At 37.5% G+C, this 20,173-nt stretch overlaps 1 protein-coding gene across 2 annotated transcripts in view; it reads left to right on the top strand.

The window, feature by feature from the left end:
• Positions 1-7,772: 7,772 nt before the first annotated feature.
• The window catches only part of C5 (complement C5), an 84,266-nt gene continuing 71,865 nt past the window's right edge, over positions 7,773-20,173 (top strand). For both annotated transcript variants that reach the window (XM_077769807.1, XM_077769808.1), the window contains exons 1-4: positions 7,773-7,837; positions 11,799-11,991; positions 14,605-14,767; positions 18,310-18,380. In XM_077769807.1, coding sequence (XP_077625933.1) covers positions 7,773-7,837; positions 11,799-11,991; positions 14,605-14,767; positions 18,310-18,380 — 492 coding nt within the window. The remainder of the gene's footprint in view (positions 7,838-11,798; positions 11,992-14,604; positions 14,768-18,309; positions 18,381-20,173) is intronic.

Below are 20,173 nucleotides of genomic sequence, written 5' to 3'. Positions count from 1 at the left end.
GAAACTGGCATCTCACTAAATAAAGATGAATGGTAAAATTCATGCCATTAATTTAAGCCTTTGATTTTCCTTGACTTAGAATGATGTTAAAAATAGCAAATAGGAGCTCCTGGGTGGCTCAGTCAGTTAAGCGTCCAACTATGGCTCAGGTCATGATCTCACAGTTCATGGGTTCGAGCCCTGTGTCGGGCTCCATGCTGACAGCCAGCTCAGAGCCTGGGGCCTGCTTCAGATTCTGTGTCTCCCTCTCTCTCTGACCCTTCCCTGCTCATTCTCTCTCTCTCTCTCTCTTTCTCTCTCTCTCTCTCTCTCTCAGAAATAAATAAAACATTAAAATTTTTTTTAAAAAATAGCAAATAAAAACACTATGGCAAGTTGAGAAAGAGACCACAAAAGAAATGAAAAGGCTTTTCATGTTTCAAATACCACACTTTTTCTTACTTTTTGAATAAGCAGGTCTACGTTTTCATCTCACACTGGGACCCTCAAATTGTACGAGTGGCCTTGGCTATTTCTTTCTGTGTAATTCCAGGCCTCCTTGCTTCCTTTGAGCCCTTTCTGATCATCAGGATCTTTGAGAATAATGCCAAATCATGGCAAACAACATCAAGTGGCCTCTACTGCTGGGCAATCATTGTATTCATTCCTTATTTTCTTTCTCTATAACTTCCATGAAGATGTCTGTGCAGCATTCTAGTGAGGGGGAGTCCATGGATAAATGGAGGAAAAGAAAATTATATAAAGTCGGGGAGCTGACTAAGTCTTTGAGAAGTTTAGCAGTGATTTTTGGAGAATAATCCATTGAAAGGTTCTGTGATATTTGGCTTTTTTTGTCCAATTAATGGAGACTTCTGTATGTTTGCAGGCAAAAAGAAAGGCATTGATAAAGCAGGAGAGATATGATGCTTAAAAAAATAATTGTAAGAACTCCTTACATGTTTATATGATTTCCAATGCTCAGGGATATCACATTTCAGCACTCCTATAAGAAGGCTAGGTAGGCATTGCTATCTCCGGGAACTGAAGAAACTAATTCTTAGAAAAGGCTTGAAAAGGGAAGCCGGAGTCTGCCTTGGAAAGGCATTATGTGTTAGCACTGAGCATCAACACCAGTTATTCCAACATGCTTTGGGATGCGGTTAAGTTACTTACCAGCAGGTGGCGCTTTCAAGCAGCCGTCTGAGCCTGCTGCTCTAGGAGAACTTAAAGTACACTTGCAAATTATTGACTGACAGGCAAGTGCCCGTTAGTGGTAGTAGTGAGTACAAGGAACTTTCACCAGCATTGTATCTTTGGAGAAACAGTTATTCTGTACAAGTTTAGGGTTGCTAGGTAATAATTTACCCACACACTAAGTGGCTTCATATAACAACAAACACTATCTTCAGTTTTCATGGACAAAGATTCAAGAATGGCATAGCTGGGTCATTTTGGCTTGGATTCTCTCAGGACCTAAATACAAGATCATCCACCCTTGGATTTGAATCACCATGTTCCCTAGGGTGTGGCTTACCTGGTCATTCTCTGGCTGTTCCTACCTCTAGCCATGTCAAGTCACCTCCCCAGTCTACCATCTGCCTGGTTGTCTCATCAGCTAGTCTTACCTCAGCATCCCATGAGGAAGAGAGAACCAGACAGAATTCGGACTAGTCCTTCACTTGATGTCACCCTTATTCCCATGTTGTACTTTTGAGCCTTTGTCTAGAATCTACGATGGTGTGTAAATAAGAATCAGAATGTGTAGATCAGGCTCTATAAAGTATTCTAGAGTTTATCAAATTGAGAACCAATTAAAAATAGCTGGGGGAGGGGTCAAAGAGAATCTAAGATTTCAGCCTGGTTTGGTATGTCTCTCTTCTTTTTCCTACTGACCCTACCACAATCAAATCCCCATCTCTGCTAGTTATTAGATGTGTTCCCTGAAGTAAACCTCAATATTTCTCTGAGCCTCAGTTTCTTCGTTGCTGACCTGAAGGTTATAGCACCCTTCAGAGGGTTGTGCAGATAAAAGACAATTTACATCACTTCATTATTGCCATAATGGATACCTGTTAGGAGCTAGTAATCGGTGGCTATTATGTTGCCCCTGTTTGGTAAGCTCTTTAAAGGTTGGGAACATGTCTTCTATGTCCTTTATGTCCTCTATGCCTGCCTCTCACAAAGCACCTATTAAAATGCACTTGAGTTCAATTAATATTTATGCCCTCCTTCCTTTTTTTAAAAAAATATTTATTTTTTTTGAAAGATTTTTTTAAAAATTTACATCCAAGTTAGTTAGCATATAGTGCAACAAAGATTTCAGGAGTAGATTCCTTAATGCCCCTTACCCATTTAGCCCATCCCCCCCTCCTACAACCCCTCCAGTAATCCTCTGTTTGTTCTCCATATTTAAGAGTCTCTCATGTTTTTGTCCCCTGCCTGTTTTTATATTATTTTTTCCTCCCTTCCCCTTATGGTCAGCTGTTTTGTATCTTAAAGTCCTCATATGAGTGGAGTCATATGATATTTGTCTTTCTCTGACTAATTTCACTTAGCATAATACCCTCTAGTTCCATCCACATAGTTGCAAATGGTAAGATTTCATTCTTTTTGATTGCTGAGTAATACTCCATTGTGTGTGTGTGTGTGTGTGTGTGTGTATGTCTGTGTGTATGTGTGTATATATATATATATGTCTGTGTGTATATATATATATACACCACATCTTCTTTATCCATTCGTCCATCAATGGACATTTGGGCTCTTTCCATACTTTGGCTATTGTTGATAGTGTTGTTATAAACATTGGGGTGCATGGGGGTGTCCCTTCGAAACAACATACCTGTATCCCTTGGATAAATACCTAGTAGTGCAATTGCTGGGTCATAGGGTAGTTCTATTTTTAATTTTTTGAGGAACCTCCATACTGTCTTCCAGAGTGGCTGCACCAGTTTGCATTCCCACCAGCAGTGTAAAAGAGATCCTTTCTCTGCATCCTCGCCAACATCTGTTGTTGCCTGAATAGTTATTGTTAGCCATCCTGATGGGTGTGAGGTGGTATCTCATTGTGGTTTTGATTTGTATTGCCCTGATGATAAGTGACATTGAGTATCAATTCATGTGTCTGTTGGCCATCTGGATGTCTTCTTTGCAGAAGTGTCTGTTCATGTCTTTAGTCCATTTCTTCACTGAATTATTTGTTTTTTGGGTATTGAGTTTGATAAATTCTTTTTAGATATTGGATACTACCCCCTTATCTGATATGTCATTTGCAAATATCTTTTCCCATTCCATCGGTTGCCTTTTAGTTTTGCTGTTTGCTTCCTTCGAATATTAATTTATTTTAAGAGAGAGAGAGAGAGCACTCACACATGGGGGAAGGGCAGAGAGAGAGAGAGGGAGAGAGAGAATCCCAAGTAGGCTCTATGCTGACATGGAGCTCGATCTCATGAACCTGTTAGATCATGACCTGAGCTGAAATTAAGAGTTGGACACTTAACCCACTGAGCCACCCAAGCGCACCTATGGCTTTCCTTATTAATTACCAGACCTCCTCCTGTGAAATAATAAAATGCTTCAAACAGTATCTTTCATAAGGGTCAGAGTGAGGAGGACCTTTTTGAGCAAAGACTTCTTAAGGTTTACAAGGGAAATAGTAGGGTAGACATAAGCTGCTAATGGAAATCAATGTCATAAACAAAAGAAAGTTTTATTTAAATGCCTTCTAAAAAGGTTCTGGTCCATGGGAACCTTTTTGTGCTCCTTTGCTCACTAAGTTAGAATATCAGACTCTCAGAATGTAGCCATTAGATAGGCTTTTAAGAGGTTAGTCATCTAATCCTAGACCTTTAATTTAAGAAGCAAACAAAAGAAGTGGGAAGTAAAATCTTCTGGGTTCACGATAAAGATAACCTTTCGTCCTGAGAGTCATGCTACTGTGGGTGTTGTGTTCTGCCTGGCAGCAGCCAGGAAAATGAAACTGTGTCAAATACAGATTGCTACGATGCTGTGCACTACTTTCAAAACAGAATAGAAGGTCATCAATCTGTCCTAGCCAATAATGATTAGAATAGTGACCATTCTCAGATTCATGTCATGTGTCATGAACTACATTCATGTTTCATGTCATTCTCCTATTGGCTCTATGAGGAATTATCATTTGTTTTTATAGACAATGAAAGCAATGAAATATATATTTCATTATAGATAATGAAATTAAGGGTTCATTAATCTGCTCAGGATCCTATCCCTAGTTAGGCAGGGTCAGGATTTGCATTTAAGCCTGCCTCACTTCAAACCATCCTTTCTTTTCTTTTTTTCAATGAAGTATTTCAAACTTTTAGAAAAGTACAGTGACTGAGGTATCAAACACCAGTATAACTAACTACTGCTTAACTTCACCGAATTATTTGTAAAATATTGCCATACTGACTTCAGATCTTCCTTTAAAACAGAAGGTAATGGACACAGTAGAAGCATTCTGTGTACCCTTTGCCTCCCCCTTCCCCAATTCTCCTTCCCTTCCCAGACATAACCCTTTTTCCTGATGTAGTATTTATATTTCACAGTCATGTTGATGTTGTTACTAGTGATGTAAATGTCTATAGACTGTAACATTGCTTTGCATTTTTAAAATTTATGTTCATGTTATTATGGTCTTGGCGTCACTTTGCAGGTTGGTTTTATCAGCCAACATTGCTTTCCATTGCATGAAAATACAGTAGTGTGTTTACCATTTTTCTGTTGTTCTAGGTTGCTGTCAAATTTTGCTATATAGAGCAATTGCTACAAAGAGCATTCCTGTACTAGTCTCTTTAGGTAAATGTGTGCAAGTTTTCTGGGGTTTACGCCTAGAGTTTTCACTTTTCCATTATCCTGCACCAGGCCTCTTGGAGCCTCTGGTGAATGGCTGAGTGATGTTGGGATACTGAGGTCTTGGCTGTAGGATACACGTACAGGATCGTGACGGAACAGGGACTTATAGAGGACTTGGTGTTGACAGCCCAAGTCTTTTGGGAGAGGAATTTTAATTTGCAGCTAAATCAGTGGCTCTTGGGCACAAGATGAAAAGAAAGTTTCTCCTTTGGCCTGATCAACTGAAAAACTAATTTCAAGCTGGAGTTGAGGATGTTGGTAGAAGTAACAGGAATAGACCAAGTGAAACAAGAACGCTTAGAAGAGGCTGTTGGTACTTTAAGTCAACAATTTTTAAACCATGTGTCCAGGGACCCCAGGGTTCCCACTGAGCCTCCTGAAAGGCCACCTGGGGATCCACATGGGGGAGAGAGACAGACAGCACGTTCACCCCACTGTGCTTCTCCTAGAGCATCGCTTCTCCAACTATTTTACACACTGGGATTTTTGGGCAAGACTTTGTTTCAGTAAACTATTATAGCTAAATGGTTTTTTTTTTCTTTTTAAAATTCATTTAAATAGGAGCACCTGGATGGCTCAGTCGGTTAAGTGCTCAGCTCTTGGTTTCAGCTCACATCATGATCTCAGGGCTTGTGAGCTTGAGCCCCACATCTGGCTCTGAGCAGACAGTGCAGAGCATGCTTGGAATTCTCTCTCTTCCACTGTCTCTCTCTCTCTCTGCCCCTTCCCCACTCATGCTCACTCTCTCTCTCTCTCAAAATAAAGAAACTTAAAAATCCAGTTAAATATATAGGAAGACAAGTGACCAATGAGAGACATTTATATATAATGTTCCCAATTAGATGTAGTTTGTACCCCAATATTCCCTCTCACACTGCTGTTATAAATAGACTGAGTGGGCTGCATTCTGCAGTGCTGGTAGCAGTAACCCATATATATCCCATATTTCTGATGACACACCAAATTGAGGATATAAATAGATTAAGAATAATAGTGATAATATTTGGTTGACTGTTTCTTTAGCTGATAGGAACACCTTCATGTCAGGTGACTTCAGAGAATAATAATAAGTAACTGAGCTATTTGGCTAAAATGAAGAAGGGGAACATTGAGGCTGAAGAATCAAGTGGGACCCAGATCAGGAGGGGCCTTGTGAACTAAATGAAGTCACGTGGACTCTGTCCTGAGGGTAGAATCTACATGGCATTAGCAGGAGGGTCAGATGACCAGCAAACTTTCTGCCAGACTTGGGTTCTCCTCTTTCAGATGCATATTTGTATAAAAGCCACCTCCCCCCCTCAAAAGTCAACATTTTAAAACTGTGAAGGAGAATCCACTTCTGAGCCATGTTTAAAAGGCAGTGAAAAAGTTTCAAAACACTTGAAAATCTTTGGATTGAGTTTTGGTTTTAGTGGGGGCTCCTGAGATCCATCCTTTTAGAAAATGTTTTCTTTCACAGAAACGTGCCAGTGGATTGGAAATGATATTTGACTCCATAAAACAAACTTCCTTGTGCACAGATATCTATGATGATTTGAGTATTCTTGCTTTTTCCCAAGTTATCTTTTCCCGAAAATGATGGCAAACGCCTTTGTTTGTTTTAACTTGACCCATCTTTCGTAACCCAGTTTAATCATTTCACAGATTCCCTTTTGAAATAAATGGGCTAGATTGGGACAATCGTGGCAGATTTTTTTTGTCACCTCAATAACAGATGCAAGAAATCTTGTTAGTGAAATTTGTATATCAAATTTTCCTTTGTGTGGCTTTTTTCTAATGAGTTTAATACTAAAGTGTTGGTAAAGTTAAAACCTTATTAATTCAAAGCAAGGAATGCCAATATGACCCTAAAACATCTGAATGATTGAAAATTGAAATTTGTTTTGTTACTTGTGAATAAAGTGCCTATTAGGTACTAAGATAGATGAGTACAAATAAAAGGAAGGTTGTATATAAAAATTTTTCTAGCAAACATAAAACATACAAATTGCAAAGACAAAATTTTATTTCATTCGAAGTTACTAGACTTGTTTGTTATAGAAAGCTTTGTTTTTCTTCAGCTCTTATACTAAAATTATTAAAATCTTCTTTGAAAGGTATAAACATGAGTTTATTTTTTAAAGAAGGTATTCTGCATCTGAATGAATGCAAATTTGGAACTTGTGTCATGTGAATTAATAGATATTGGAGGACATCCCTTCCCGGCTAAATATAAAAGTATTTGATGGATTATTTCTTAGAAAATGATGCCAGTGTCCTCAGCACAGCGTTTTCATTGCCTATTACAACCTTTCCTCTACCTAATGGTCAGCATCTTCTCTAGACTGGGACAGACCAAGGAACAATTCCATAGAGCTTCTTTGCAGACCCATCTTGTCCTTAGGCCATTTCCGGTGCCAGTGACACTACTACTCAGGATTTTTCTAGAAAGACTACTTCATGATCTTGTATAAACCAGACCCATCCTAAAATCATCTCATTTTGAAACTGAATCCGAGTGGGTCTCTGTCAGTATCACAGCAGATGGATTTATCAGAGGCATGCTCACAGCTTGATACAACTTCAGAGCAGGTGTCCTGGTCAAGAGGGATAAAGCCAAAGGCAATGAATGACACCTACTTGCTTCTAGCTTTGAGCCATTCATTGTACTGCCAAATTCCCATCTTAGAATCTCCTTATTTGTATTAATCAAAATACATCTCTAGGTGTAAATCCCTTTCTAAAATATCTCCTGCCTTTACATCTGGGCATTAAAGGGTGTTTCAGTTCTGATTTTGGTTTTCCTACTTAGAAGTCCCTCTTTCTGACATTAATAATTAACCAGTAAACTAACTTACCCAAATTCTTCAAGCTCAGTTTATTTAAAAGGAGAGTAACTTCAAGAAGGTTATATCAATGGTTTACTGATACCTCCAGCCATGAGCCTTTGGGGCATACTTGTTTTTTTAATCTTCTTGGGTAAAAGTTGGGGACAGGAACAAACGTAAGTAAAAGAATCCATCTTCATTTATCAATGCATCTTAGTTGTGATGAGTGAAAAATAAGTTCAATAGATGGTGTTAATTTGAAAATAACTTTCTACTTCCCGGAGCATCTGGTGAATAGTCTCATCTCTGAATGAGAAAGTCATGGAAACATTTTGATTTGATGAGTGGCTTACAACACAGCAGCTTTATGGGATTGTTATTTTAAAAAATCTACATAAGTGATTATTTGAATTTCTCTTCAGAAGAGCAGAAAATCAAGATAATAAACTTTCTTGCCATTGATTGCTTATTTCTATTTAGTTCATAATTTTCTTTGTATGTTCCATGTGCTCACTATACATAATAAAGCACACGTTTCTTTGGGATCAATTCTAATACTGTGATTTGAAAAACTATTGTAATTATTTCTGAATTTATTCTTCACAAATTTTGGTGTTATAGAAATATTGTGCATTTCAAAGTATGTTTTAAAAATACTGATTTTGGGGCACCTGTGCGACTTAGTCGGTAAAACATCTGACTTCAGCTCAGGTCATGATCTGACAGTTCATGAGTTCGAGCTCCGTGTGGGGCTCTGTGCTGAAAGCTCAGCCTGGAGCCTACATTGGATTCTGTGTCCCCACTCTCTCTTTGCCCCTCCCCCACTGATGCTCTGTCTTGCTCTCTCAAAAATAAATAAATGTTTTTTTAAAAATACTGATTTTGGGGACACCTGGATGGCTCAGTTAAGCGTCCAACTCTTGATTTCAGCTCAGTTAATTGGTGGGGCTCTGCACTGACAGTGTGGAGACTGCTTAGGATTCTGTCTCCTTCTCTCCCTGCCCCTCCCCAGCTTGTGCTCACTCTAACTCCCTCTCTCAACATAAATAAATAAAAATACTGATTGTGTAGCTAGAAATAGCATTTTGGCACTGAAAAGGAACTGGAGAGTATCTAAAATTGAACCTACTTATTTCTCATATAAGGATAAACCCAGACAGAGGGGAAAGTGACTTGCCGAAGATCATGATGCTAGAGGGAGACAAAAGCAGGACTTGTGTTAAGGATGATTTTTTTAGCACTTTGATTTTTTTGATGTTGTCATAAATATATACATAAGTATTGAAAATATATTATAAATATAAATGTATACTCAGGATGTCATAAATTTACAACACTCTCCCACCCTGTCTGATTTTCTCGCATGGCCACAATCACTTGATTCCCTAGGTAGTTTTTATATATTACTTTTTGAAAGACAAGTGGCGGTGACTTCAAATTAGTAGTAGAATTAGGACTGAATTCTTTCTACTACATTGTACTGGCCCTTAATAAGCACCTCCTCTCTGTCTCTGAAAAAGTGACAGTGTACCATTTACAGGATAGCAAACAGTTTAATTAATTTGATTGATTGATTCAACAAAAATTTATTGAGCACCTACCATGTGATAGGCACTGAGGATGTAGTAGGTGGTATAAACCTTGCATTCTACTGGGAGAAGCAAATAACGATGGATGAATGAACCAATGAATGAATGAATGAATGAATGATCTTAGGTGGTTATCAGTAGAAGAAGAAAAAAATAGAGTCAGATGGTACAGAAATGATGGGGCATTACCCCAAAGTTGTAGGAAGTGAGGGGAAGTAAATTATGCAAATACCTGGGGAAAGAACATTCCAGGTAGAGGCCAAAGTCATATTTTTGCCTCTCTGCAAGCCCAGTGGCCTGATCCTCTTTTCCTTTTGATATATTTTTAATTAATTTATTTATTTTGAGAGAGACAGAGAGAGCGAGTAGTGGAGGGGCAGGGAAAGAGAGAATCCCAAGCAAACTCTGCACTGTCAGTGGGGAGCCCAATGCAGTGCTCACAAACCTGAACCAAAACCAAGAGTCAGACACTTAACCAACTGAGCCCCGCAGGCGCGCCTGGCCTGATCCTCTTAAACTATTGAAAGAAAATAAGAAAAGTAGGATATATTTTTAAGTATGATTTTTGTATGTGACTAGATTGTGGTACTGATAAACCAATAGAGACCAGCATCTGTATGAAGGGTGATTCCAAAGCCATCATAGGGACTTCTAAATACTGAACACTTTAAGTTTTGTCACCACCACCACTGCCACATAGACAGTTCAAAATTAAGATAATATTAAACTGAAAAAGATAAAACTTATAAGAATGCTGAAATTAAAATAGCTTTTTTTTTCTAGATTTTTCAGATTGTAAAACTCTTGCTAAATCCAATTAAGTATGGCAATTGAAATTGTTAATTCAGGAAACAGACTACTTTGGTTCAATTACTAATTTTGGAGCTTAACTGTGTGACCTTTGGCAAGTAAATGATCAGTTTCTTCATCTGTAAAATGGGAGTAATAATAACACCTTGCTTACAGAGTGGTTGTAGCAACACAGGGAACATATCTATCTATCTATCTATCTATCTATCTATCTATCTATCTATCTATCTAGTTGTTAAAACAGTACCTAGCACAGATTTCAGGAAATGTACCTTATTATCAGCAGAGCTTAACTTTTCTCATTTTCTACTGTTCCTGGATAAGCGTATAAGGAATTCACATGATGGTTGGGAATCTGGAGATCTTTTCCCTCTTTTACAATTTGTCTGTAAGAGATTTCAAATTAGTTGTCATATAGGAGACTGCCAGATGCTTTAAAAGGACTTAACTGCTTCCAAATTAATTTCATTGCTACTAAAGACTTTCTGACTTTTTAAACGTCATATTGTGGACAAGGGTCTGCAATAATTCTCCAGGAGCCATGGCAGGTGGCCTCCAGGCCTGTTCGGCCACTTGAATTAGTCGGTCACTATGACCTTTTGGGTTGAAGCACACTTCTCTTTGCCTGTGTAATAGCACATATGCCTCTCACTATTCAAATTAGCCACTTTCATGAAATATAATTAATAACCTAGTTTATATTTGTAAGTGTTCTTTTAATAAAACAATGAAAAAACACACATTTAAAAATTTATTTCAAAAACTTATATATACTCATTTGCATTCTTGTATAAACCATGTGAGAAACAAAACTGGGAATAGCTCATGGTTGTGAACATAGCTTATAAACTCGACCTCAATTATACACCTAGTGACTGAGAGAAACACCTGAATATAAAGTTCTGCCTCATTCACTGATAAGCCATGTGACCTTGGAAAATTATCCTCTTTTCACTTGTAAAATAGGAATAATACCAGTATCTACATCATTGGCCTGTTGTAAAAATTAAGAGTTGTATAAAAGTGCTAATACAGCCTCTCATAAATTAACTGTTATTATCATTATTGTTGTATGATTGTTACTATTCTTCAAAGACCTCCATCATTACTTCCATTTCTAAAAGCATTCCCCCAGCTCACCTTTGTTATATCCTTTTCTTTATCCACTCATAGTATCACACAGTGCTTCTAACATTACTCATTTAGTGAAATAAATGAAACTTAACCTTTATTGGATACTAAGCAAGCTAGTGATTTCATATACGTATCCTCATTGCATCCTTACTGCAAGCTGGTAAAAAGGTGATATTTTCACAGGTAAATTATTTTGGTCTTAGAAAGGGTTGGTGACTTTACTATGGTCACTCAGCCAGTAGAGGACAGACTGGAATTCAATCCTTGGTTCCTTTGTTGCCTTTTTTCTTCATTGAGCAAATATAACGACCCTAGGTACATATTTCAGTCAACAGCATTACAAGTCTCTCTTTGTGGCAGTAGCTCAGGGAAAGTGTTATTAGTACCTTTCTATGTGTTAGCTACATCTCCAGCTGTTTCTCAAGTCTTTCTTCTTGAAAACTATGCTGAAATTATCATAAATCACTAATAAACTTTGATTTAAAAATATCACTTTTGAGAAAATGTGCCGATCTGAACTTCTCAAATGAGATGAAAAAATTAGAAATACAACAAAATGCAATCACCTAAAGATATCAGCCCTTCTCTTTCCCTGTTTCAACAGATATGTCATTTCAGCACCAAAAATATTCCATGTTGGAGCATCTGAAAATATTGTAATTCAAGTTTATGGATACACCGAAGCATTTGATGCAACAATCTCACTTAAAAGTTATCCTGATAAAAAATTTAGTTACTCTTCAAGCTATGTTACTTTATCCACAGAAAATAAATTCCAGAACTCTGCAATCTTAACGGTATGTATTTATCCTTCATTTTCTTTATACATACAGAATAGTCGCCACAAAATGTGTACCAACTTTGAATGTTGATAATATAGAGATTTGGCCAATTATTATCACTCACCACTGTGTAATTATTAAATGATGTCAGTCACCCCTGATAATGTAGATGAAACAGAAAATTCTAAGTTGAAGAGTTGTGTCTGTTTTATGAGCAATGCATGTAAATTGTAATGATCGTATTGTAAAATAAAACTGTACTAATGCAAAAATATTTGGAAATGAAGTGAAAACACTTGTTAACTGTGAAAATCATCATTACAAGGAAATTGCAAAATATGAATATGCATCTTGATCTGTAATGCATTGTCTGCAAAACCCCAAGAATGACATTGAACATTTGTTAGTTTGAATTCCAATATTCTGCAATTATAGCTTCCAAAACAAATACATTATTGGTTACTAAAGTGAACAGCTTTCATTGACAAACTGTAGTTAATACAAAGAACATTCTGCATCAAATAACTTTTCCTTCTATTAAGATATTGTAGTGTACTTTGGTTAGAGTAATGTTTTCAACCATTTCTTATTTAAAATTCTAACTAAAAATTACTTCATACTCAAAATATTGTTTTTAATTCTGATATAAATTCAAAAATAAACAACCAAAAAATCAAAGACAACCATATGTGGAAGGTGCTCTGAGGCTCATTCAGACCAGCGTTTTTTTAAAGTGAGCTCTTTAAAAAATAATTAAATTTGAAATTTTAAAAGAGCTTAGGATTAGAGAGGTGCCTGGCTCAGTAGGTAGAGTGTGCACTCATGATCTCAGGGTTGTGAGTTCAAGCCCTAATTGATTACTTAAAAATAAATAAAATCTTTTAAAAAATAAAAATAAAAAAGAGTTTAAGATGAGAATTATAGATATTTAGTAGTTTGAATGTATTCTGTAAATTTGTTTTGATTTTATAATTATATAAAATTCATAAGGATAAGATTACACCTAGTCTGAGGTTTTACGTATTTAAATAACATTGTAATAAAAATAAATTTTTATTATATTATAAATAATTAAGAGTCAGCACTGAGAGTCCTCCAGAACATTTTATCCTTTAAACAGGGTCTGTACATTACTCAAGTTTGAGAAACACTGATCTAAATAAATTGTAACCAAATGTAGAAATTTTTTTTAATGTTCTTTTAAAATTTTTTTTTAATGTTTATTTATTTTTGAGAGAGAGAGACAGAATGCGAGCCGTGGAGGGCCAGAGAGAGAGGGAGGCTCTCACAGAATCTGAAACAGGCTCCGGGCTCTGAATTGTCAGCACAGAGCCCGATGTGAGGCTCGAACCCACAAACCACGAGATCATGACCTGAGCCAAAGTTGGACACTTAACCAACTGAGCCACCCAGGCGCCCCTCATCAATGTTCTTGATTGCAAATCCTCTAATCTCTTAAATACTTAGGCTTACCAGGTTTATTAAGAATTACAAATATTTTCCCAATTAATTTCAGTAGATACTCTGATGTCACTGGCCACACATGTGTAGCTGTTACCTTTAAATTTAAACCAATCAAATTTAACTACAATAAAAAATTCAGTTCGTCAGTCACTATAACCACCTTCCAAGTGCTCAAAAAACCACATGTGACTGGCGGCTACCATATTGGACAATGTAGATATTGAACGTTTACATCATCATAGACAGTGCTCGTGACTCATGCAGACTTAGATAGGTCATTGAAAGAGTAGATTAAGTAGGCAATCATAAAACCTGATGCATATCTTCTGCATTTAATTTTGCATTACAACGTATCTTTGTTTGCCAATTGTTTGATGTTGTGCCAAGGTCTTAAGCATGCGTGTCCTGGTTGAAGTGTCAAATCTTATTTATTATGTGTTGCCCCTTTAACAAATCATCTTTGTTTACAGTTTCTGTTTCTTTAAAGCAAAGAAAGAACCTAAAGACTTGTAAAACAATCTGAGAGCAGAGTCTTTATAGGTTTTTACTGTCTTCCAGACTTGGACAGTGCTCTCACAGATTTAATTCCACAGCTGTTAGCTTTATCCCACGTTTTTATTAACTTTTATCCCATGTTTCCAAAGCCTGAGTCTTCATAGAAACACTTTTCTTCCTTTTATTACTCTTTATGTATTACATTTGTGGCAAATATATGTAAAGTGTATAATTACAATTACATACACTAAATGAGAAAGCAGGAAGGTCAACCCAAGCAGAAGGATGGAGATAGAGTACAAAGTGTCCTGAATACCAGGTAGGATGTTGCACCGAGGAAGTGGAGAGCATGGGCTAATCCAGTGAGCTGACGAAGTGAACTGTTAAGAAGTTTTTGTAGCAGTAGCTTTACTAAATGTATATGAAAATCAGGAAACATGGAAACCAAAAAACTTTTAATTGCTTCAAGCCAAATCTTGTCTATGATATTTGACAGTGACAGGCTTCGGGAAAAATTTATTCAGTGTTCTGGCTCCTCTACGACTTTTTAAATGGTTAAATACTCATACCCATTTTTTTGTGCTATTGAGATGACATTGGGACTAAGAAAATCAACATGTTTTATAACCTAAAAATTATACCCTATTCCATCCACATTTTCTTTAACAGATACAACCCAAACATTTGTCTGGAGGACAGAATCCAGCATCACATGTGTATTTGGAAGTTGTATCAAAGCATTTTTCAAGATCAAAAAAAGTGCCAATAACCTATGACAATGGATTTCTCTTCATTCATACAGACAAACCTGTTTACACTCCACAACAGTCAGGTAGGATATAAGATGCTTCTTCCTCTAGGGGTGGAGATGGGGGTAGGGGTGGTGATTGACATTATATTGTAGAGTTTTTTAACACTTGAAATTAAGTGGAGACAAGTTTCCAACTTGATCAAAAGAGTCTCAATTCCCAAATGACTTTTACATTTATAAATACCATTTTAATTGAAAATTTACATAGAAATTACTAAATAAACCGTTTAAATATAAATTTTAAATTCATATGGAAATTGCAAAATGAACCATTCTATTATCTGCCCCATTAGTTATTTCCATGGAGAAAAAAGCTTTTTAAAAAATTGTGACATGTTGTGTTATATCTTCTTTATTAAACAAGTATAAGATGTAACTGCAAATATAATTTTGGAAATGGAAAAATAATCTATTACAGAGCCATTTTCACTTTTAAAAAGTTTCTTTGACTTTGGAGCTATTCCTCAAATTCAGGAAACAAATCCAACCTTAGGGAATCAGATGTTTCAGCAAAGAAGAAATTAGATCACAGAAATATATGGGTGTTAATTTTCTAAGGGACTGTACCTAAGAAAGTTTCCAATGGAATACTGCTTCATATCAGTGGTTCCTCTGTTAGTGGGAGAAAGGGCAGGATAGCAGTCAAAATTCTATGACTGATGTATGACTGGATTTTTTTCGCAGTGAGCCAAAAGTAGAACTCAAAAAAGTGTAAATCCTATTCAAATATGGTCACATGTCTGCAGTCATTTGAATCCTCTGTCTTTCCCTCTCGCCATCATTAACTTTTGAGTATATCAGAGATGGAATTATAAGAGAACTGCAGTGGGAGGGGAGTTTATGGAGTTTCAATAATGCTATTATTGGTGAAGGACAGGGGAAGGGAAGCAGGACCAGCCAGTGTTTGGGAAGCACTTTTCACACAGTGCATACTCGCTAATTTTGGTTGATGATGGTGATGACAGTAGTAGGAAGGAACAGGCCTAACCACGACCACTGTGGCAGGAGTACCTATTCGGACAGACTCAGAAAGGAAAGGCCTGGAAAGGGTGGGATATTGCTGTCAGCTTAGACAGATTGTCATTGGCAGACTAGTAGCATCCCTTGACCCCAAGAAGAGGACTTAGTATGTACACAAAGCCCGTAAAGCTCAGGCCCGTTGAAACGTAATCATACCTAGAAACAAACATATCTTTGCCTTTGTCCTCCTCTTATATCAAAGGACTAATTTAGAAGATTAGATGCTCTGGAGCCAGATTGTCTGGGTTCAAACCCCAGCTTGGGCTCCTGTGAGCTCTGTGACCCTGCATGTGTTACTCAACCTCTCTGAGCCCCACTTTCCTCGTCTGTAGAATAGAGATAATAATAGAACTTACCTCACAGAATTGTTGAGAGAGGTAAGTGAATTCATATGGGTAAAGCACTTAAGACAGTGCCTAGCTCAGAGTAAGCACTAGGGGAGTGTTTTCCATTACTATTTGATCTGTGGAAGAGCACAAAGCCTTATTTACACAGAAGAAAAAGAATTACTGAAAAGTAATTCTCTTAAAATTGATTACATCTTGTTATTTATAGCTCTAACGTCTTGATCCACACATTTAATCTGAAGATCCTTGAGGGATTTTTAGTGTAAGCATCTTTAAGTCTAAACGCTTAAACCTTCAAGGCTTTGTAGGTTAAGGACTTTAGAATATTAACCAAAATCCTTCGTTTCCATACAGCCTGTGTCCTGCCTTCCCCTCCCCCTCATCTCTGGAAACCAGGCAAACTGACCTCTTTCCAGCTGCTTTCTCACACTATGTTCCCACCCATATCAACGCCCAAATATCTCTGCCTGGTACATGCATGGCCCCCTACCTCATTAAATGGCTTCTCAATCCCTACATCTCATGCATAGTGTGCAGCCTTCTCTGACCTCCATGCCTGCTTCAGAGATCTCCCTCTCTGTGCTCCCAGAAAGCCAGGCAGTGTCTTTGTAGCCCTTCCCACCCTGGACTGCACATACACTTGTGACATCACGTGTTCGCTCTACCCTCCACTCCATGTCTGATTGGTCTCACGGCACTATCTCCAAGTCTAGCATCGTGTCTACACATAGAAGGCATTCAATACTTTTTTTTTTTTTCCAAAACCTAATAAACCATTATCTTTGGTACTAAAGAATCCTATTGATCTTTCCTCCAATACACTGTTGCCATAAAGACAAGATTAATTTTCTAATCTAGAAACTAGGTTAAAAAGTAGATAAGTAGCAGTTGTTGAAATAATAATATTAGAATAAAAATAATAAGCATTTGTTGAGTAGTTATTATGCGCCAGGCTATGCAAAAGCTTTGTCTCATTTGACCCTCACAATTCTCTAGAGAGGATACTAGTGGTTCTGTTTCACAGATGAGGCAACTACGATTCAGAGGGATTAAGTCTCCCACTCCGGGACATGCTAGGAAGTGGTCGTCCCCAGAGTGAAACCAAAGTTTTGACCTCCAGGGTCTGAACTCTTAACTGTGTGGGACATACTGCATCTGGCGGCATCCCGGTGACACTCGGGCTGAACTGGGTGTGTCCCTCATACAGGAGGGAGGACACGAGGTGGGAGAGGGATGGAGGAAGGGGGAAAGCAGAGCGTGTATGGGGGGGATTTACTGAACTTTTTGCTTTGACCTTATTGAAACCAATTTTAGAGAGCTTAATGTGGCTCCTTATGTCTACATAAGCCTTGCGTGATACTAACCCTTTAAAAGGATGATGACTCCAGTTCAATTTTATTTTGTGGGTAAGGTTTTGGCCATGAAATGATTTGAGCATCAGCAAATGAACATCAGAGAAATTACAGTATGTCCTGTTGGAAGGAACTAGACCAGTGTGTCTCAAGCAGTTAAGAGTTCAATTCTAAGCAGATGCATTTGTTTAAAAGGCAGAGATCTATTAACTGATGGAAACAAATGAAGAGAACTAATTGTTCTTGAGCCCTTGCCATTAAACATTTAACAATGACAGAACAATTGTAGGATCTGGCTCAATGAATCTAACAATACCATACAATTCAAAGCTGCCTTTAGCAACAATAAGGGATACTTTGGGGACCTTGTTGGTTTTTGTAAGTGCAAAAATGTGTAATGTTGAAGTCAAACTACCTAATTTTCCACTAAAATCCTCAACTCTAGTATGACAATATATTATACTCCCATATAACCATATGGTAGAGATTACTATGAAATTTTTTTTTAATTTACTATGAACTTATTGATAAACAGTGGCCTAATGTGTGTTCCCAAAAAGTTGTATGGAAATACATTTTAACAAAATGACCCGTACTTTATTCACTAGGAAAAGTAGCTTTTTAAAGAAATCCAAGAGAATTCTCTTTAAAAGAAAATAATCTTCAGTAATGTACATGTCTGTAAACTAACTTTTTCTTTCTTCTAAAATGTATATTTATGTATTGATTTTTGTGATTGAGTTTTTTTTTAATTATACTCATCTCTTTTAAGGATGATTATTGTAAAAAATCAAAATACCCTTGTGTTTAACATAGATTTTGACAATATCAATTATTCTTACAGTAAAGGTTAGAGTTTATTCACTGAATGATGACTTGAAGCCAGCCAGAAGAGAAACTGTCTTAACTTACATAGTAAGTATGTTATTTATTTAAATAATAATTTAACTCATTTTCAGCATTAGGTACACTGTTCTATAACTCTGCCTTAACCCCACACTAACTCATTCAATGTTTGGTAAATGGTTATTGAACATCTTCTGTAAGTATAACATTGTAAGTCTATACCTCGACAATAGATGTATAAAAAAAAACTCATGAAAATTAACTTTCAGCAAGTTGTGATTTTGAGCTAAATCCTTTAAATATATCCTTCATGATTTCTTTCTTAAAGAGCATTGATCAATCACTAAGAATTGATTGACCATTAACTGAATATTACATATGAGATTTTTTGTTTGTACCATTCAAGATAAAGAATTATAATATGGGCCACTTACACTTAAGAAACTAAGAGTTTAGGGTGGCTTGGTCAGTTCAGTGTTTAACTCTGGATTTCAGCTCAGGTCATGATCTCTTGCAGTTAGTGACATGGAGCTTTGCATCAGACTCTGCACTGGCAATGGCGAGGCTGCTTGGGATTCTCTCTTTCACTCTCTCTCTCTCCCTCTCCCCAACTTGCTCTCTCTCTCTCAAAATAAACATTTAAAAAAAACCCAGAGCTTAGTCACATACTAACGCATATGAAAAATGGTGTTAAACCATGAGATAAGTAAGGATAAGCAGTCTTCAACCCTTTATCAGCCATGACATGCATAACAGAAGACATGCCTCCCGTGGTCTTACCCAGTTTGTGTCACAGCCCTACAAAACTTCTGTGAGGAAATAACCACTCACCTATTAACAGTAGGTATATTAGTCATGGCCTTTCACTGTACGCTGCAGCACCTTTTCTCCTACAAAAAAACCCTGTAAGATGAAAACCTTACCAGAACACAAGTATAAAGGAGTGATGTACAGGGATAACTCTGAAGGATTTATAGCTTACAAAAACCATAAACTTTTAACAAACTTTAACCTCCGACTATTTTAAAATGAATTACTTGTGAAACATCAGCGTGTGCCAAGACTGTGCCTGATAACTATTGGTAAAGACTGTAGTCTGGTAGTCCAGAAAAGAGATTAGGAAGGCCAAGGGATGAGTCAAGGAAGCAGTGAGATTTGGACTAGGCCTGCAACAATGAGCAGAACTAAGAACAGTGGAGAAGACATGGGTGGGTTGCTAGAAAGGAGCAACAGAGAGCAGAGTCAGAGGTGAATGGGATTGGATACGAGAAAGCAATCTGATTCCAGAGCGGAGGCATCCCTGGCAAGAGAAGGGTAAATAAGATTTGAAAGTTAGGATAGGGCACCAGAGATTTGAATAACCAGACCTAGAAGTTGAGAGTTCACGTGGCAGGTTGTAGCGAGCCCCTGGGGAAAGGTGGAAGGGAAGTTTGTAGCCATGAGCACCGCTCCAGTAGAAGTGAAAGGATGTGTAGTAGGGAACCCCACACTGGGCTCAGAAACCTAGGTGCAGGGAGAGGTGTGGTCTCAGCAGCAGAAGAAATGCAGACAGAGGCCTCTCCACTGCCTGAAGGAGGGGGAGGAGAGGAAGCCAGTAAGAGTGGCATTGACAGTCACCAGGAAGCCGGTGTGACTTTACCAGTGAATAGTGGGTCTGCATGGGCTGGCTTGTCCTAAAACTGTGAGCCTTTTCATCTGGAACCCAAGAATTGAGCTGAGGAATAGATATACATACTGAGTAGATACTACAGGACAAAAACACATCAGAGTATAAACCAAACAAATTATACAGTAGGGCAAATGACACATGAGATCAGAGGGAAAACTAAATGGAGGTGGTTGGGGCCGGGGGGGGGGTGGAT

This window comes from Crocuta crocuta, unplaced genomic scaffold (genome assembly GCF_008692635.1).
Source record: "Crocuta crocuta isolate KB4526 unplaced genomic scaffold, BGI_CrCroc_1.0 scaffold95, whole genome shotgun sequence".
Lineage (NCBI taxonomy): Eukaryota > Metazoa > Chordata > Mammalia > Carnivora > Hyaenidae > Crocuta > Crocuta crocuta.
Note: the sequence above shows the minus strand (reverse complement) of the source record. Positions and strands in the feature narration are given on the sequence as shown.